A 22229-nucleotide genomic window follows, 5' to 3' on the forward strand; every position below is an offset into this window, starting at 1 on the left:
AAGTGCAAGCTGACACAGTAGCAAGCAAAGTGCTGAAGAGCTCTTGATCAGCACTGATTCTTTATGAGGTACGACCGTGTCCCCATAGTGCACTTCAAATGCATCAGCGTGTTTGCTCTGATGTACTGGGCAACATGATTGTGCTGCAGAAGAGGCACTACTGAAACACAGGGGCTCTCAAGATGGATGAGCGACAGGCAGGGAAAGTGAATATCAGGGTATTATTCAGTGTTCCTGAAAGCGAATGCAAGTGCATTCATCAAAGCCAAGTGGATGCACTCGTCTGATGTGTTCTCTCAACAACTTTGATTACTTTCTCGCAATTTTAGATGACACATATGCGGCCATTTTTATGCCTCTACAGGGTGTAAGATCAAACATTTGTGACGGATAATAATCTCCAGTTCTGCTGTTTTTCACTTTTTGACAAAATGTGAATCTGGCAGTTGGTCTTTGCTTTGTGACAAAACTTGAACTGACCAATAGAAATTTATCAAAATTACTTATTAAAATAATTTGTTGACATTTATTCTACTGAAAGTTAAGTAGGATTACCTCTTCTGTAAAGATGCAAGTTGTTTGTGTGTGACAGCAACATTATTCCCCCGAATCGATCTAAGTACTTTAATATTGAGTATTATGTAGCTGCTGATGTAGGGTCTGACCAGATTTTTGCATTTTATAGGTCACAGAATTCAGAGAAAACATGTGACACTGCCAAATAATAAGTGTGTGAATAATGTGATTCTTTAAATTGCCTTTTATAGAGACCATTTGAGACCTATTGACTTCTGATTCAGTCTGACTAAGTAGCCGTCTACTCTTCTAACTTCTACACAAATGAAGATTCAATAAACAAATAAAAAAATTAAATAGTTCTAGATACTGTAGATGATAAAGAACCATGTTTGTAACAGAGATATGTGAGTGTGAATTACTTTTAAACTTGTATGGCATCATCACCCTTAAATGAATGTTCTTAGGATGTTTTAAAAGGTTCATCACACCTTTTTGTGAGTTCAGTTTGAGAAATCCACTGGTAATCTGGATACAGTGTGTCCTGTGTGGCCTTTTTACATCTGACCTGTCCTGTGGTCGAGTGAAATCTGAATGTGATCTAAATCACAGAAACAAGCATTACTGCAAGCCTACAGCCTTGATGCAAACTGATCAGATTCCGATCTTTCAGATCTGATCATTCGGCACAGAATTCATTTTCAAAGAGTATAAAAACAACTCCCACACACCCCAAATCACAGACCAACTTCATCACCCAACACTATGCACTCGTAGCACTCTGATAAACCCCATAATTCAGCACTTTGATCCGAGACAATGAATGGGAAAGCGTATTATGGAATTTGTTTGGAAACACAATGCCTTTTCAAGTGCTGACTGATTTGCATTATAAAGTGAGAAATGAAATAAGACATAGCCACTGAGTCAGTGTCTGAATAATAAAACAGCTGATACGACTGTCAAATAAAAAAACTGTCAAATCATTTCCATTTTTTTATTTATTATTTTTTAAACTACTGGTCAGCTGCTTTTTACATTGTGTAAGCATTTAGTGACAAATGGATCCGAAGTATTCATATTAACTGACCAGACACCCTACAACCTTTTTCAGAGGTGAAGGGTTTTGCTAAGACAGTGACAGTAAGTGTATTAACAGCATTTATATTTCTCATTATGATTCCATCCTTTTAATACTCTTTAAAGAACGAGCTGAGCAGCAGATTCTAAAGTAATTAAAATATAATAGCCATATTCATTGTGTTGATTGGTCTGTCAGTTTCCAATTAAAACTATGAATGAAACAATAAAGGATGACAAATTGAAATCCCGCTCAGTTCCAATATTTATACTTTTATGTTCGAAACCACACCAAAAGAAAGCTCATTATGACACACATTCCCATTCACTCTGGGGTTTATTGCTCAAAATGACTTTGAAAACGACTCCATGGTGAAAAACTCAGTTTCACCAAACTTGGGTGAAAGAAGAGACTGCACGGCCACCACAAAGCCTGCTGTGAAAACTGGGTTCCCCCATTTCTGCTTACAGTGCACAAAACTGTCTCCTCTATGATCTATTGCTTGGGAAAGGGACCAAGCCTGCCCATTCATTTTACTCTCAACCTGTTCCACAAAACATCCATAAAATATAGGTTAGAAATATGACACTAAATATAGCTTTGCATATAGACATAGTCCCGAAATGACCGCCAACACAGAGACAAGAACACTATTATGGACTTAATTAGGCTTCAGATTGATCCTGCCCCTAAACTGAGTACCATTGTAGGGTTGGGCAAATACGGACACATAGTCCCATAACTCTGGATTCCCTTTACATTTAGGTTTATGTATTTATACACTTCTATCACTACTAACCACCACTATTATTGCTACTGCTATTATCAACAGCAATGCTAACAATAACATTATAGACGAGAAATAGCTAATATTAATAATAATAATAATAAACTAAAAACAAATATCAAACACAATGGGGGAGGACGACCATTATGCCAGATTCACAATATGCCAAAAAGTGAAAAACAGCTAAAATGAAGATGCAAGGTTTTGTTCTGAGTGCCAGAACATGAACAGGTGCTAAATAAAAGGAGTGGTGCTCTAGCTCTTATTCTGTACACATCAAATTTAATAAACATGATGGAAAGGAAGAATAAACATGCATGGAAAAAGCTTCTGAATGTCACTCTATATGGAGTGATTGATATAGGCACTTAAGCACAGTAAAAGGGACTGCATAGAATTCTATAGAGCAAATGCCTGAATCCTGTGGCGTGAGCTGGGTCACACTATATGGAGTTAAGTGAAGGTGAATAACATTTCATTTCACAGCCTGCTGACCTGGCACCATATTTCATGACAGATCTGCATTAAAAACCAGCAGCTTGTCACTAATGGGTCAGCGTTGGAAATCTCTCACCTTCACTTCTTTATATTGAATGAGAACTTTCATGTTCTGTTACCTCATGCAGATGATCAAGAAGAGATATGTGGTCAAACATGTAGCAGAGCCAGCGAAACAAAACAAAGTGTTATACATTATTATAAGATATAAGAAGTGATTCATGTTCAGTAAATAAAAGAACAGAAATATGAAGTGAACATTAGGAAGGTGAAAGTGGTTCTTCAAAGTAGAGTCAACTGGAGTTAGAGTAGTGTTCCTACAGAAGGTTCTGTACTCTCTCTCTCTCAATCTTTTACAAGAACCATGTTGCTCTGCTGTATAACTGAAATACGTTGTATTGACCAATTCATACAAAAAACAAAGTAGCCAAAACCCACGTTACTGACGTGCTGCCAACGTAATACACTTCACAGTGCTGACTTTATAAATCGCGAAGAGGAACCAGAACAGCTTAACTACCATTCTGCATGTTCTCACTTCATCAAGATAAGAAACAAGCTTTAAAATCACCCACCTCTCCTTTTTCTCTTTTGTTTCGGCTGGAGAGAGAAAATGACCATTAGTGCGCCCATGCTGCCCCTTCTCTCGATCTCTCTCTCTCCCTATTTCTTGTTCTCTGCTGAGCTCAGTGGTTCAGAAGTCCTGTTGGGGTGTTTTTTGTACCTTCCTCACAAGTCTTCTCCCTTTCCACTCTCAGCGGGATGCGCTGGGACGGACACTGGAAAAAACTGCAAGGTGGTCGTCTCCAAACTTTGACAAAATGATGAAGGGTTGTTTTCCTCTCATGAAACGCTCCTTTAACTTGTGCTCTCTTGAGAAACTAGATAAATGATGCTGTGTGCGCTCTCTGTTAGCACTGACTGTTGCACGCTGTTGTAGTGCGTCTCCGTCCTTTCAGAAGCGCGGGAGGGAGGGGAAGCAGAGCGGCATGAAACGGACAAGGAGGGTGCGATGGGGATGGAGGGGGGGTGGAGTATTTGAAAGGGATAGTGGAGAGCCACTAGCTGCGATTACATGAGCTGCTTGCAAACTGTCCCTGTCTGAGACATTACTGAACTAACTGCACGTCAGATAACAGCTGATGATAAATAATACTCTGACAAGAGCACTATTTCAAATTAAGCACAGTCGTCACATATAAGCAAGGCAAGTTCACATTACCGAAAATTCATAATTCATAAGCAATTCCTCAACCTGAGAGCTTGAAAGCATGGAAAGCCGTATCATTCAAATCAGCGCTTTTCAATATCTGACAACCTTCATTTGCAATTCTGCTTAGCCATTTCTCCTGACAGGAATGTAAGACGCTTGCATTAAAGACATGGCAGCACAAATTAGAAAAGGGCTGGTATCCCCGCACAGGCTAAAATCATTACACCACAGAGCTTATTAAGTATGACACTGGCTTGTAAAACCTTCGCAATAGGTTTAGTTGTCTGGCTGGTAAGTTTAGAGGGGTTAGCAGGGATAAACAGTGACGTCTGAGAATAGATGGTTACTGTGAATAGTTATGTGAGATGAAGGGGAGTGTACTATTTTTGTTGGGTGCAATTGTAGACTCAGCAAAGGTTTGGGCACCTTATGAGATTTGAGCTTTCACCTAACCTATCCCAAGGTCTCAGACTTTAATTAGCTTGTTGGGGCTATGGCTTGTTTACAGCGATCATTAGGAAAGGCAGGGTGATGCAAATGTCAGTGATTGCTTCTCAAAGCTTTGTCCCAGCAATCAGCGATCATGAGCTTCTCTAAGCAGCTGCTTAGCACTCTCGGAAAAAATGAAAACATGCACACAAAGTAAGAGAGTGCTATGAGAACACTGAAGCCAACAGAAATGGTGGAGGTGAAGACTAAGAAACCCCTCTGAGAAAACTGCTCACCTGACAGCAAAAGACCTTAAGAAAGAATTAGCAGACTCCGGAGTAGCGGTGTGCTAGTCTACTATGCAGCAACACCTGCATCAATGTGATCTTCAGTGAAAAGCCAACAGAAAAATAAAATCCTGTGTCTTCACAGCAAAATCAGATCAGACATTTTCAAAGGAACAAGCTTGGTGCATTTTGGAAATGAGTCCTGCGGGCTGATGACGTTCAATAGAACTCTAGGACAGGGAGCACAGGTATGTTTGGAGGAAAAGGTGTGCAGAATTTCTTGAAAAAAAAGAACACCTCTACAACTAGATCGACCATGCTTATCAATCATGTGTTGCAGCCAGTGGCGTGGGGAACATTACACTGGTAGAGTGAATGGATTTAATTAAATGGCAGCAAAGTTTGGAAGCAAGTATCACACTCTCTGTAAAAAGGTGCAGATGAAAAGACGATGGTTCCAACAGCAGGATAATTGTCTCAACAACCCACCACAAAATCCTCAGTGGTCTAGGTCTACTTTTTTGTTCTTTGGAAAGTATATAATTAAGAAAGTAATTCTACTTAAAATATACATACTTAACATATTTCATTTTTAATTTGATGCTTTTTGGATAGCAGCTCTTTTGCATGATGCTATAATTGACGTTTATGTTTTTTGCAGCATAAAATTCACTGAAATCACTCAAATGAACATGATAATGATATGATTTACAACAAACACAGACAAACTATCCAAACCTAGCCTTTAGTGTGCAAAGAATTAGTAACTCAACTCTAAAATATTTAATTGTTCAAAAATGTGAGATTCTGGTTTAAGAAGTGTCTTTGGTTTAAGAATTACTGCTGATAGTGAATACAGAATACACAATACACTGATGTTTTGTAAAATTAAAAGAGCATTTTATTGATAAATATCAATAAGAACTGTAGATTTCTGCATTAAATCCACTCGTAATCTTAAAAAAGCATTGCTTTTACTAAATTCTCACTGTAATTGTACACAGACAGCACTGAGTTGAGCCACAGAGTGAATGAGTGCTGTGCTGGGAAATTCTAACTAAAGTGCTGTAGCTGTTTTATAGTTGAAAACTCGTTGCAACAAGGCCATCTTGTTGCCATTGGTGCAAACTATAGAAAATAATAAATGCTTATAGATAGTTTTGAAAATAATAAATGCTTATAGATAGTTTTGTCTCTGCCTGGATTATAAATAAGAAACCTCATCTAGAGCTTCACATAGTGAGAGAAATACCAATACACACATTTACTGTACTCTTCACTCACTCTTCACTTCACTCACTGCTGGTCTGCAAGGCAACCTTATGTAAATTCATCACAGAGCATCACCAAGTCCTGGTTTTCTCAGCATGCAAACAAACACCTGTGAGGCGCCGTCAGTGGGGAATGATCTCAGCATCCCTTGAAATACAAAATGAAAGGCGTTTCTCATTTATGCTGCTTTTTGCTCTCAGTCCAGCCCCTCCCAGACTAAGCAGCTGGGTATTCAGGACATTTACCAGGCATGGATTTAACATCTGAGAAGCAAGACCGGGATTCAGCAGTAGTTTTCACAGCCAGTGTCCCACTGCTTTAAGACCTACATACAGACACTTGAGAAACATCCACTCCAAAGCCAACTCACTGAAGTGTGTGAATTGAATTACTCCTGCATATAGTCACATGACCTTTAAAAATAAAGGTGCCAAAATGTAAAAAATAGGCTTTTCCTTAAAAAAAAACAAAAAAACAACAACTTTTGGTTTCCTGCAGATCCTTCCAAAAATGCTATGTTTTATGAAATGAGTTTAAATGAATGAGCATGTAAAGATTTTGTGAAAAAACAACATAACAGCACAGTCTTTCTCAAGTCAGTCCATAAAACATAGTTTCCACATTTTTGCTTCTTCAGTTGTGCACTGAAGCTACCAGGCTAATGTAGCTAACAAACACTAAAAGTCAAAAATTGTCCACACACTTCTCTCAACTGTAGGCAGTTCTTCATGAAGTTGGTGCTAGGACTGGGTAATAAAAATGGTAAATGGTAAAAAACAATATTAGCTCACGATATTTAAAGATTATTTAAAGACATTTTCACAATGCACAATAATTGTCATGACAGACATGATCGCAGACATCAGTAGCGACAGATATTTAAAAACTACTATCGAAAAATATTCTCCTATATTTAGTACAGTAATTTTTTTTTAATGTGCTGCTTATCCAGTTAAACTAGACTAATTACACTGTTTGTAATGAAATGTGCTCAGTGTTCTTTAAGCACCAACAATACCCTCGATATGCTTAGAAAGGCATACTGTCACAAAAATCACAAGAATTTTTCACAATACAATAAAATATCGTCATATTGCCCAGCTCCAGTTAGCACCGACTTGATGCTACTTTACAACACACTATGATTTACTGTGAACTACAAAAATTAACATAAGAATATTTGAACGGCAGGAAGAGCCATTTTAAACGTAAGTTTTGTTCATTTTTATAGTTCACAGAAAGTTGTCCTAAACTACATCTACAAGTCTGTGGCAGCTTAAAGAAAAACTGGACGTGGTATGAGCAGAATGAGAGAAGAGTGTAGGCTAGGGAAGAGTAATATGACAATATTTTATCATTTTTTTCTGACGATTGTTATTATATTGTTAGTGTGTCACAAGTGAGCATATTGTGGATGTCATCATTGCTTTAATAACACTGACCAACCAATAAATACGTCCCTACAGGGAGTATAAATAATGCTGTTTGCCTGGTTGAAGGCAGACAGATTTTAAAAAGAAATTACTGTACTCAATAAATATTGTGTTTGAGAAAATGTTTTTAAATATCATGATAGAATATTTTTACCAGTCTAGACGTGTTTTTACAGTAAAGTAAAGAGTTGGGTGATTACTGTGTTGGGTAGCAACATTAACCTTAGTTGCAGAGCTAAACTACAGTATAAAGAAAAACTGACCACTAAACATGTCTAGGAAAACTGACTACTATCTGTTATCCATTCCTTAGAAGTCGAGAGAACCGTCCTATCTTTTACTGTATGTAAACTTTCTACATCAGTTCAAGTTTTTAACCTCTTGAGAAGTGTAAGGATGGGCTCTACTGAAATGAGCTAGTGACAAAACAACTCCAAATAACCAACAGAGCCACTCCAGCAACAGTCTAAACTCCTGTTGAATGTCCGAGCCATAGACCCCAGGTCTCTTTCCTGAACAAATCCCTTCCTTTCTTTCAAAAATTCAAACAGACAAAAGCGTACAATATTAAAATGCCGCTTGTGTTTAACATCAGCACATTAGAGCCACAAGTGATTTGTCAACACTGTGGGTAGAAGCTTTCAGGCTGAAGAAATAGTGTAAATACAGGGACAGCATTGTTCCACCTTACAGCTCAATTCAATTTCTAAGTGTCAGATTGAGCTTTCTTATTTTACAGGAGAGAGAACATGATTCAGACAAGTCAGACCTTTCTCCCTGCCAGTAACATACCTTAGGTTTAACACACACACACTCTAGTAACGACATAGTGCAGTGCTTGGTTTCTGGGCCACGCTTCAGTTTCAGCATGAATTATTCGGTTTTAATTGTCAAATCTTTATTTACTACATGAAGTCGAATTTAATAAAAACAAACAAACATTCTGTCCAGTAAAATAGGTCATTTCTGCATACTTTGAGTACTGTCACTGAAACTCTGAAACTGGAGGTCTGGTACAGGAAGACCCAAATCCACAACAGCATCAGAATCCTGTTTCTGAGAGTGAACAGTGTTGTGTAATAGACTGCTCACATGACAGCCTAACACTGGAGCAAGTCTCAGTTTCAACTGTGAGGAGAAGAGCTGCAGGTTTCACTCAACAGCAATGTGAAAGACTAGTGGAGAGCCTGCCAAGACATAAAAGCCCTGATTGGCGATCAAGGTTTTTTTACCATAGTGATTTTTGAATGCTCTCAAAGTTCAAATATTAGTACTGTGTTGAATAATAAATTCTTTGCATTATAATTACTGTAATAATTTATTTGCATTATAATTATTATAATATTGTTTAAGTTATAGTATACATTGTTTTTAAGCAGTTGTCCTTTCTGCAAATAAATGCTGTAAATATCAATATTTGTATTTGGAATTTAGGGGAAATGTTGTCTGTGGTTTATGAAATACATCGCAAAGGTTAATTTCCCTAAACTGTCTCCTGTCTAGGAGTTCACATACCAGGCCGATCCTAAACAAAAACTGCATTTAGGCTTTTTAAACTCCTGCTCCACTGTTATTGGTGAGGATAGTGGTATTTGCTATAGTTCATGCACAAATGATTACTATGATAATTTGGGGTAATTATCAGACAGTATGGGCAGACAGTACAGTTATGACCAATTATCAAGGCCAGTACATGCTGGCTTCCATGGGAGAAACCCCTGAACACACGCAGTAACAGCGCCACTTGGTGGAGATGTGTGGATAGCAAAATTGACAGTTCTTGGTGTCACCACTAAGGGGCAGCATGAGGCAAGGTTTTTGATACTTGGATGTTCTAAAAAACCTTCTGGCACAAGCTAAAGCTTTGCCACACTTCTATATCCCATTATATATGAAACGGCTATCTAAAAAAGAAGAGACAGGACATAAGACTAACTTCATTATGATCAAAGCTGGGCTGCTGAATCACAGGTGACATGGTGACACAGGTCCGCTCCGCAAACCATCTGTCTTTTGGAAAGTAACATTATTACAAAGCCTTCAAAGAAGCCGAAATTAAAGTATAACTGAAGAGAAATTCAATATCCAGAGGCCAACAGAAAAGTAAAAATTATTTCCACTGAAATGAATGAAACGAATTCCACTTCAAATGAAGTTCGGGCTAAAGGTCTACGTCTCAGCTCCATTCTGCCTCCAGCACTGCAGTGGGCTTAACTGTGCGAGGAACACACAGCCACAAGGTTTATGAGGTCTCTGTGACAAAATGGGTCAATGCTGTTAGATTTCAGAGAGGGTTTCTTCTGCTTTGCATTTGTCAGAAGTCTCTGGACAGCTTCCACCCCAAATCTACCAACTATCAACTAGGCAACTAGGCAAGATGTAATTCAAGTGATGCACCCAAAAACGTCAGCATAGTAGTTAAAAACTTATTATTAGGAAGTATTCTCTTTGATAACTTTGTAATGTTGCACCAATACTGATACTGTAGCAGCAGCCCTGCCTGTACTGAAATACAGTACTGTACTGTAACTCTGATTACGCTGTTTTGCACCAATACTGATACTGTAGCAGCAGCCCTGTACTGAAATACAGTACTGTATTGTAACTCTGATTAGGCTGTTTTGCACCAATACTGATACTGTAGCAGTCTGACTGCTACAATTTGATCTGATTTCATCGCTTTTGTCATGTAATGGAAACATGGACTTTTCATTGAAGAAATGTTGGTTTTAAAGACACAGTAGAGACAACAGTATGTTTTATTCTAAGGAACAAAGAAAGGCTGGACAATGGTCATGTAAAAATGAAGCATGATGTTTTTGGTGCATAAAACCATGCAAACATTATTTAGGGGAAAGTTTTCCCCCAGAACAAAACAAACGAAAAAAAAAAAAAAGGATATGAATACTATCTGAACGAACTAAATATTTTATATATATATATTATCCATCTAGGCAATAGTTTTGTTTTTCCTAAATTACCTCTTAAATATAATAAATACAAAAATGTGTACTTTCAAAAACTTACTGCTACTGATTTTCATAAGAACAGTTTTTTTGCCCTCTTTGATACAATTCTAAGCATTGCACAGGCTAAATTCCACCGTTAACACATCTACTGTAACTGAATGGCACTTTTGTAAAAATGACATTTTTAATAAAGTACAGATCAGCTTAAATAGGTCTTCGATGATGAGTACAAATACTGTGCTTTCCCTAGATGAGGGCTAGAAGTAGTAAAGCAAAAACTCCATTAATATAAACATAATTCCCTTATTTTTATTTATTATAATATTACTGCACAGGTAAACAGCTTGAAATATCCTTATTTTAGGTGACATTACACTTTGGCAAAGTACCGTAAACAAGGTCTGTCCGAACATGCCCTGCTGCTTTGTGTCAAAAGCTGCTACAAACTCCAGCATGGGTGGATCAAGGCTAAGGACACGTCCAACATTAGCACTAGTGCTAACATTAGCACTGTGTGCCAACTGGACCAAGCAGCAGGTGCCAAGGACAGGTAGTCTGTGGTGTGCTGTCAAGCAGCCTTTCTGCTAATGAACACAATCACCTGCTGTTTCTCATTACGACTAAACCAAGACAACAGCCTTCAAGAAAACAGAGTGAAGCGAGTTACACAGTGTGCTATACATGCAGTGTGTTCGGCATTGTTGAATAGCAAGAGTTCAGTAAATGGAAGTGACAAACCATGAATTTAAGACACTGCTGTCTCTTCAGTTAACAGAAAATGTCGCTTTACCAAAACACTTGTAAAATGGAACAAATCCAAAACTCGAAACTGTTGGCTCCTAACTGTTTTGCAGTGGTATTCTGAGATATTCATTCCCAGGATGTTCCTCAGTTAATCGGTAACACTGGTAAGCAATTATATCACCACTAGTTGGGTTGCTACTTTTAAACATGCATTTATAACCACTGCTTTGCCTGATGCCTGATCCGAGGAAGGCCATTGAAAGAAGTGGTTGAGGAGGTGAAAGTGCAGGAAGTGTGCAGGTGTTCACGCTAGGCTAAAAGCATACCCTAACTTTGCAGCATTTTAGATGTTAGAGGTTCATCTGCTAGTTTTTTCCTAACTGCATACCAAACAGACAGAATAGCAGCTCTATCACCTATACCATTTTTTAAATAAACTGTTTTTTCAATAAAATAATAATTGTAAAAAAGATTTATTAATACTCTATTTCTTTTGTTGCATTACCTTTTTCCACACCAATGAATGCACTTATGGTTGTGATGAACTATTTGGTAGACACTATTACACTGGGCAAAAAATGAAGCAAACAAGAAAACACTGAAAACTAATATCTTACAGAAACTAAACAACTAGTAAGTAGTTATAGTAGAGTAGAGTAGAGTAGTAAGTAGTAGAGTATAACTAGTAAAGTTCACAAAAAAATTACTTAAGCAGCTTTTTTAATAAAAATGATGTAATGTTTTATGCATATCCTTTAAAAAAATACATACTAATGTCTTAAATATATACAACGATGTCATATTTATACTGCCAGTATGAGAACATGTAAAAATGCTTTAGGGCTCTGTATTTTATTAGACATCTAATGAAATCAGTCAAGCAAACACTACAGTCCATTAATGTCATATTAGTGTCATTAATGTCATGTTATTCATATTTGTCATATCTGGACCAAAGTGACTGGAATGGCATTTATCTCAGTAGGCAACAGCCGGTATCAATGATTCACACACCTCCTCCGAGCTCCACCACAGGGACCACTTGGGGGCCTCAGTGTGCAGGTGCACAGCCAGCTGTACACATCAACCTACTGCTGAGGCTAAACCACTGAGCTGAGGCTGAGAGTTCATGGGCAAGTGATTCTTCTCCAGCTGACAGAATGAGAGGAACAGGCAGAGGAACGTAAAGTTCCAGCAGGAATATGGAGGAGACAGTCCAATGGAGAGAGAGAGAGCGCGAGAGAGAGAGAGAGAGAGAGAAAACATGCCCTATATTCACAGACATTTAGTTGTCTGTGAATCAGGCATTGCTTTACGGCATGGAAAACTATTATATAGTTAAATTACATTTCCAAGCAGAGCGAGGAAAACTTCATGCCTTATGGCGGTATAGTTCATGCACAGCTGAGCATATTCAGAATTACATTGTTTGCTAAGGCTGTTGAAGCTAAATTACCCAACACAACATTAGTTCGACAGTCAATTATGCATAATTGCACATCATGGGAAACTTTAGACGATAAACTTCGCTTCACAACGTCCTGTCATCCAGACAGCATCTCTGAATCTGAAAAGAGATGTGCAGAGCGCTGGGCTTCTGAAAACGGTTTCTGTGCTTTTTGTCTTTCAAGTGTTTAAAAAGCTGGTTTAAATGTTTGTGTCTTTTGAAATGACAAAATGATAGTGTTTGGTGTTCTCCCGCAGCACACTGTGAATATACACGCTTTGAAGTGAAGATACATCAATAACATTATTCAAGCGGATTGGAGACAATCAAAGTTGCTTCCATTCTCTAGAGCACCCATTTGCTTTGAATTCAAGAAAGCTTCAAAGAGTGTGTAAACAAACAGGAATAATAGGAGCTTTTAAACTGCAGGGTGTTTTGAGAGCTACTCAGAGGACAATGGTGACTATGTATTCAAATGGAAGTATGTTTGTATGTCGTGTAGGAGATGTCCTGATGCTCAACGTTTAAACACAAATGGCTCAAACATTCAGATTCTAGAGAACGGCCTCGGTTATCTGGGTCAGATGTATTAGATTATGTTTGAAACTAAACTTTCCAGGTGGTACATCACCCTTGCCAAGGCATAATAAACTGACCAGAAGACACCCAATGGGTGATGAGGCCTTGGGTTGGGATTTGTTATACAATATATTACATACATAATATTTGAACCTACAATTTTACCTTAATCAAACAAAGTCTTGAGTCTTCAGAGTTCAAGTGATAGGTAGAATGGTTTGTAGAAAGAAAAGGCAGAAGGAAAGATACAAAATACCAGGTTCTCATGCAAAATAATATCTTATTAAAATTAATACTAGTAACGGAACCAGAAACTAGTTGAAACGGGAGTAAACATTTATGGTGAAACCGAAATTTCAAAAGCAAAACATACAAAAGCACTGTAGTCACTAGTCTAGGCTTTATTTATTTTATCCTTTTCTACGGATAGATTGGCATGCTTAAGGGGGCTTTCTCCTTTCTGATGTGCAACTGTTTTGCATATCAAGCTTCATATGCAAAACAGTTGCACATCAGAAAGGAGAAAACCCCCTTAAGCATGCCAATCTAAGTGAAAATCAGACCTTATCTACTGCTGTAGGCTGACCGGCAAGTATGTCATGTTATTTATTAAGCTTTAGAATCTGACACTTCTTTGCTCACCTTGTTTAACATTTCTTTTAGCATATTTTAGTGAATCATTTCAAAAAGTACAAAATCAGAATACATACAAGATCTTTCTTAAATATATCTGCAAAATACTTGTGTGCCACTAATCCTTACAAGTTACAAATTAAATGCATCTATGTTTATGATTCCCACAAACTATGGCAAATTAGAGATCATCATAAGACACTGATGTACTTATGATATAGTGTTATATTTCAGAACACAGTGTGACAGGTGTATTTGTTCAATATGGTCACTGAAAGTATGGCTTTTTGTCGAGGACAGACATTAGACCCTGGCGACAGCATCAATAAACACCCACTTTAAGCGCATCCTAAAGATCAGCCATCACTCAAACAGGCAGTAATGAATATCAGGCACATCAGCACAAGTTTCACAGTTAACACATGTTTAGTCCTGACGGGCTGGGCTCCTTACCTATTTATAGCCTGGCTTACTCAGGTGCATAAGGGAAACCCTCTCCCCCAGAGATGACTTACAAGTTGTAACCAATATGTCTGCATGTCTCTCAACCTTGTAACTGAGCACTTAGCATGCTAGCACCCCTGTGGCTTTTTCCACATGGCAGCCATGGCAAAGTCATACACACACCAACATACAACCACATTTATCACCAAAATGGTCATGAATAGGATACCTGTATTTGACCAGGCTGTGCTCGGAAATTTAATACTACAATATCAAAATTTAATACTACAATATTTTCCAGTATCTCATTGTATTATGGTGTATAAAATGATTTGTTTGTGTTAATAAAGTTGAATCCATAAGTTGAAACCTGATATTGCTTGTTTTGATTAGTGTTGTAGAACACATAAGGCAATGCAGTATTAAACATTGCACAGACAGAAACCAGAATTTACATCTGAAGCTCCCAGCAAGGAACATACATCATGGTTAAATAAAGTTTTATATTATCACTTAAACTCAGAAGCAACATTAGACACTTGTCCATGAACTGTCAGGCTCAGGATTATTTGGAACATGTAATCAGACACAACAGCGTTTATGGAACTACACATAAAAATAAGCTAAATCTTATATTATTGATTTTACAATCATTTTTGATTCATTCTTACTGTTTATCTGTTATATTAGTAATATTAATATTAACGCCTGGCTCACAAGCAAGTAAAGTGGGTACACCTAACCATATCATTGGCAAAGACATTTTTGAAACCTTCCTTCCATTTTTCCTGCCCATTTCAATCCCAGCCAACTCCCACTGTAGCAGATCTCTACATCAGATGGTCAGCTTCCTTTCCCATCAGAAAGCAGCCAATTGCACAATCCTGAATTTCTGGCCAAGAACAGTACATGGTCCAAATTACCTGGAATACTTTAATGCTAGGAATCTTTTTTTAACCCATTTTGGTGATATGATGTTTTCTTACTACAACAATGAAGAAGCAACACAGTATACAGCACACTACCAGTATATAAAAGAGACACATCTAACTGAATGTGTTTTACTGATGCCTTATGTGCAACTACCTGAACTGACTCTGTGAGACTAATATAAATAGTAAAGTGGATTAATGGATTCCCAAAACTTTAAACAATACACAAACATACAAAACCAAGCATTTAATCATATGTAGACTGGTGTATAAAGATCAGTATTTGGGCTGCACCTAACGATTATTTTTTAGTAATTAATCAAGTGATTATTTTTCAGAGTCGATTAATCTAACCACTAATTTATTGACTATAATAATTAAATCATAATAAAAAAATGAATATTTTAATAGTTTTATTTGAGAAACACATAGGTTGTCTTACCATAACAACAGCAGAAATTACTTCTAACAAGGGGCAATGAAAACAATGAAAACTTACAGCACTGTAAAGCACTCTGGGATGCTTACGCTTCAAGGGCTCATGCTTAGCAAGTTGTACTGCTGTGATAAGCCATCTCCACTGCAGAGAGCCTATAGAGCATCACATTGTTGGGTCTCTGTCTAAAACACTCTCACAGTTTAGATAACTATGGACAAGTTTTGGGTTTTTTTGTTTATAGTTCCAGCACGGCTATCTTTGTGACATGCAGACGTTTGATATGAAAAATGACTCATTTCTGTATTTGATGAGGTCGATTTGGTTGATGAAGATTCACCCCAGCCCTTCTTAGTATTTTCTTAGTATTTTCAGTAGTTTCTTGTTCTGTCCTGTTGGAAAAGCATCACAGGAGGCTCCACATTAAGCTACTTGGAGGAACACCAAGAGTGTGTAAAGCTGCATTGAGGCACAGCAGGGGCCAGTGAGAAGAATCAAAAACCTGATTTGTCAAACACTTTTTGGGGCACTGCAGAATTCCATACATTTCATATTTTATATCTTTAATCTTTGTGTTGTGTTTGGTTTAAAAGAATATTGTTCAATATACGTTTATTAGAGCTAAAGTGATATAGCTGTCTTTTCTTTAAACAAAATACTGTGCATATGTAAACTACAGTCTCAGATCGACTGAATCAATACTGATGCAAGAAAGATAAAAATATATATATATATCAAATTAATACAAAATACTATATCAAGATATTTTTTAATATTCATATTTCATCAAATATGAAATAACCCCTACATTCATCATTGGTCCTTACTAAAGACAAATTACAATTAAGCACCAAACACAACACAACAGGTTATACTACAAATAACTCCTATTTGACACATTTTATAAATAATGTATTATACTGGTATAAAACAGAAGATAAGACTAAACACGATCCATGAAGAAAAATAATACAAATATGAAAAACCCTTCCTTACAGTATCAGAATTTGAGACAGGTAGTGTATATTCAAACAAAACAAGGTTGTCCATGTTAGCATATTTTCTACAGCATTTAATTGCACATCAGTCACAGTTAGTTCCCCCCAGTAGTCTGAGCCCGTAAAAAATATATGGATTATATCAAAAATTCACTGCAAAACTTTCATCGGCTTGTATCTCCTGTGGCATGTTTTTCCACAAGCTAATATTTCTTTCGATCTGTTTTCAACACCTGCTGCTATTCCCCAGATCTCCCTGCTGCCCTTGCTTTCTTGTCCTTGTCACTATAATTCCCTTCTATAGGGAGGGAGATTACCTTTCCAATACATGCTGCATCTCAATATATGCAGCATGTTCCAGCCTCCCTTAACCCTTTACTGCTAAGACAAACAAAAAAATCTATTTCTGCCCTGCAATCCACTCTTCCCTTTAAAAACACGATTTTATCATGCTGATGCAGCATTTATTTTGGCATGTAAGGAAATGGTCTAACAAAGCTGATATTGTAAAATGAAAATGTTAATATAATAAATACAAATAAATAAATAAATATGAGTCACTATCTATTTTTCTGCAGAAATAAACGGATAATAAGCAGCAATACAATGGCATTCCAAATAACGCATGGTATTACATTGGTACAAACAATACAAATGGACATGAAAGGCAGAGTGGACAAACTAAAAGATGTTTTTTGTGTGACATTTACATATATATATATATGAGTTTTCCTCTAGAGTCACTTTTGTTGCTGAGCTAGCTGTGCAGCTACTGTAGCTGCTAATATTTTTTGTAGAGCGATTGGCAGCTACGTGTTTAAGTAGCTTGCACAACACAATTTAGAAATCAAATGTTGAAATCAAAAGTCCCCATGCTTGCTCAGAAACTATCACAGTTTAATAACAATCTTGTACACAAAAGGTTCCAGTTCCACATGCTAATAGATTTCACTATGCCCAATATAGACATTCAGGTGTTCCAAATAAGTAAGTGTTAGATTAGATAAGATCAATATTGCCCACTAAAAACAGATATCCTTGTATACAGAGTATTTACTTAACCACCCTTTAAAAAATCCTTGGAAAGAAAACTCAACTTCTTTGGGTTGGGTGCCTTCAAATTAATCACCTTCTGTCTATGTGAGGCGGTTACTGCATTGTTTTCCAATTCCATGCATTTAAATGAGAAGAATTCCAATGATAGAGTGTTTCCGTCCAGGAATATGTCAATTGCACAGATGAAGTCTTCTAGGTTGGCGGCTTAATTCAGGTACCTGGTACTAAGATGGATGTGTTGACACATTATGATGATTAATGGTGCATGCGTTTTACATTAACATACAGATTCAGGTTACACTGACGACTACACTTCCCAATCTTAATGCGTACCCAAAATGAATATTGTATTACTATTAAACATAGACATTAAAGCACTTATAGTCAGTTATTTCAGTTTATACTCCAGGACAAATACCTGTGTGTAGCATAATTTAATCACACATAGGTCGCAATATTACTCACTTGCTAAGTTTAACACGCACAGGTATTGCTTTTGTTAAAACATAGAAAATAATAAAAATAATAAAAGCCTTTATCTAAACAGTGTTGTGCACTTGCCAATGAGGAAGCTATGTATCTAAATGTGTCTATGAAAAATGCACAAGGTTAACTTGACTGGCAGAAATGCACAGCTGAATTATGCATGAAACTTATTAATATTAATGTCAACCAATGCCCTGGTTCATTTCTGCCTTTGGGTTTGGTCAATTTAACACATATGGAACCTTTCATAACAGTGTGAACATGTGACATCAATTAAGTTTTCGGGACAAGCTCAGACAAGAGGGCCAAAAACTGCAAATAGGCCATGTCACATTGCAACAGTGACAAGGATATTGATAAGGAGTGTTAGCAACAACGAAAAGAAAATGAATGTCATATCTAGTGCTTGTTCAGTATCTGGAGTACACAATTCAGGTAAGTCAGGCAAGCTGAAAACAGCTCAGGAGCTTCCTGGCACCCTCTGAATGCCTCTTCCCGTGGTCCATTCATCTGGTGTGTACAAGGCTCAGAGACTGCTCATCACCAACCTGCCTGCACCAATGTCTACTGCATATTTTTCATCAGCACTCTTTTGGAAGATATAGGCCAGAAGGAATAGCTCCTCAAGCTTTTAGACAGGCTAAGAATAGAACCTGCGAGAATGCGGCATTGTAGCTCATTTTACTGACTCCTTAAAAACTGACCTCCACAGACCTTGGGCTATAAGATTTCTAATATTTCTTGGTGCTGTCTGCTGAGTGAGAAGCCATAAAGTGCACAGCCTTGGCTCTGAGTGGATGGGAATACGAGAGGCGAGGAAATGTGGGGGAAGTGATCGGACTGCAAACGGCCACTAATTCGACCACAATGCACAGGAATTACATAACTACATACATCACTGTTGAAGATGCGGGTAATGTGGAAAATGGGAAGTCATTTTATGGTAATTGATACTCATGGGGTACCATGTGGAGTACAGCTAACCTCAATTTGACGGTAATTACTTTGTGGCAAATACCCTAGTTACCGTGGCAGTTCTATTTAATTATTGATTTCAGATATATATTCCTGTATGTGCAATATTAGCCCAAGCAGCTGAATGCAGGTTTACAGTGAAGCAGGGGCAGAAAGCTGGCAACTCTGAGTCATCCTGCATCTGTTCTGGGATCAATTCCAAATCAATGTGGTTCATTTCCCGTGTCTGCAGTTCAGGAACAGGACCAGAATGGGCTCATCTGAAACACCACCAACCTGAGGAACAAGTAGACCTTGTTCTGGGGAAAAGGAAAAAACAAAAAAGACTCAATGAAATTTTAGCTGCAGACTGCAGATTGAGTAGATAATGACATATAAACATAAACCGACATACCCAACTAAATTCTTTTTTTAGCCATTTAAAAATATCTAATTACGTCTATTTATGACAAAATCTTTAATGTATGTCCATAAACGTGCAGTTCCTCCTCTTTTTGAAACTTTTGTCTTCTGCCTTATGTCTGTTTTGGTGCCAAAACAAAGTCATCAAACATGTGCTTCTACCGGAAAATGTCCCAAAATGCCGCTCTGTGTGAGTCTGGCGTGATCAGAGCATAACCAGTCCCGCTGGATTTGAATGTAGTGCAGAAAATGGAGAAATATCATTGTACAAATTCCAGGTCTTAGGATGTTATAGCCAGAATTTAGCCAGAAAAAGAATTTAACTGAATGAATTCTTCATTCTACCAAAGTTAAATGTTCCCTGTGCTACCGACTGCAACATCAGCCCAAGGTAAAATAAATCTACCCCTTGTCTTTTCTTCTCCAAAACATATCTTTTTTCTAGAATTTCTATTCTGACTTCTTCAATCTAAAAGATTTGTTACCAGATTGCATCAGGCTTGTTCCTTCTTTTGATGCTGAATTTATTCTGATGACATTTGCATTTGCTAAAGTGTTGCTGCACAGTAGAAAAGGGCAACACCACTCCTTTATGGTCTACTATATTAGTCTTCTGCCTTCTAATCAAGGTTCTGATTTACCGTTCCAGCTATCCTACCAGCAGTTGTCTTGGTCCTCTAGACCTTAACTTGACCTTTTTATTTTAGTTTATTAATTACACTGGAATTGTGGAAAGGGATGCCTGAAAACACTTTGCTATCTACTTATAGCCTCCTGCATGGTGCTCCTGTCCTTTTTTCAATCTACCATTGTACAAACTGTACAACAAAATTAATACACTAACCTTGCAAAAAACATTGAGAAGAATGTTTCATTCTATGCTTGAAGATCATTTTCTACTTACATCTTCTGTTTACCTAACTAGTCACAATCACACATATTCTGACCAAGGGTGCCCAAACGTTTGCTTGCCACTGTATTTACTGTTCAGTATAGGGCATTGGTTTGCGTCCTTTACATTTTGGTAACAATGGTGAAACGCAAAGAAGGAAAGAAGTTGGAAGTACACCCTGCTGCTACAGAAGAAAAATGGTAACAGGTTACATTTAAAGGCAGTTATTTCACCATGCTGTTAAAACCCTACAGTGCCATGTGTTATAAAGGCACTGAGCATCTATAATTGAATCACATTCCCATATACAGCATGCCTGCACTGGATGGTGAAACTGAAGGGTGGACATGCAGGTTTAATAATTGACTAATTCAAGAATTCTGTAGGACTGAATTTAGTGTCCGATGTGGACACGTGCTACACATAAGAATACTATGAAAAATGCTTCACCACTTATTGTTTGAACAGGAAATTACACACAACTATATATATATATATATATATATATATATATATATATATATATATATATATATATAGTGTTATTTGTAAATTCATTCAGAAATTGTAAGTTAGTTCTTCGCAGAAATCAGACTCGTCTCTGACCTTCGGACTCTCACGTTCCCCTCTCCTGTCAAACACTTTGTCAGATGCCTCATCACATCGACACATTAATCGCAGTGACCATCTGCTGTGAAAGCGCTGTTCTATACCTCTTACTGTGACCGGTATGAAGTGCGGCTGTCACCATGGTGTCCACTGACTCATGGGCACTCTTCGCCGGTTGTTGTGCCACATAGAGGAGTTCATTAGACTTGCTAAGCACACTGCCGGTTCCATTAACATGGGTTACGCAAAGGCAGAGTTAGAGAGCGAGATTAAGGAAATCAGCATAGGCAAGGCCAGAGGACACTGCAGAGAACCTTGAGCTTCTAAAGCAACAGTAGGTAGATAAGACACATCAACTTAATGAGCCACATGAGAAACACATACGGACTGCATAACAGCTGCCAAACACAATAACCTTAACAGGCCACTCAAACATGAAAGTTAGCAAGTTTAATATGTTACTTGTCTCTCAGAAGATTGAAAAAAATAAATCATTTTTATTTTATTCAGTTTAATCTACTCTAATGAAGGCAGAATAGAGGCCACTTAAAGAGAGTATCGAATACAGACCAGTTAAAGAAAACCTGCTCACGGTATTCAACTTCTTCATTTGGCTGCCTTTGATAGGAATGAATTTCAACACTAACCACACAATCAAATGGATGAGAGTCTCCAGCATCAGTAACTGTTCAGCCAGTGAGCAGAGCCGATTATACAGAACTGCACTGATTGAACATTGCTCACAAAGACTTGCCTTGTTATTGATGATGCTTAGTTTACAGGTCAAGTCTTGTTATTCACAATTTCATTTGTGGCCGATTCTCATCTGTAGGGCACATTTAGTGAACCTTTAGAGCCTTAGGTAGCATGATCATACTGAAGTGTTTACAGGAGCCCATTGATTTACTGGTGCCACAGTTATTGGAGCCACAGTCACCTCCACACACATGGAATGAAAATGACTGACTAGCTAGCCTTGTGTGCTCCTCTTCACTTGTATTAATTTTACAGTTTTTGGTTTTTAACAATAATGGTACTGATGCAGATATTTGTGTTTTCATCGCAGTTGTATTGTAAATTCAAAGCATTTTCTTTTCAGTGAAAAAAGATT

General features: G+C 37.5%; 1 protein-coding gene across 2 annotated transcripts in view; it reads right to left on the reverse strand.

Annotated features, from left to right (window-relative positions):
* kcnip4a (potassium voltage-gated channel interacting protein 4a) overlaps positions 1-22229 on the reverse strand; it is a 130937-nt gene that overhangs the window by 84664 nt on the left and 24044 nt on the right. Inside the window, exon 1 of one of the 2 annotated variants that reach the window (XM_072687783.1) lies at positions 3458-3629. The exons of the other annotated variant lie outside the window; for it this stretch is intronic. Within the exon in view, the coding sequence (XP_072543884.1) occupies positions 3458-3515 (58 nt within the window). The 5' untranslated portion in view covers positions 3516-3629. Of the gene's footprint in view, positions 1-3457; positions 3630-22229 lie in introns of those variants that run through there. 2 annotated transcript variants of the gene reach the window in all.

The sequence above is a fragment of the Salminus brasiliensis genome, chromosome 9 (genome assembly GCF_030463535.1).
Source record: "Salminus brasiliensis chromosome 9, fSalBra1.hap2, whole genome shotgun sequence".
In the NCBI taxonomy this organism is placed as follows: Eukaryota; Metazoa; Chordata; class Actinopteri; order Characiformes; family Bryconidae; genus Salminus; species Salminus brasiliensis.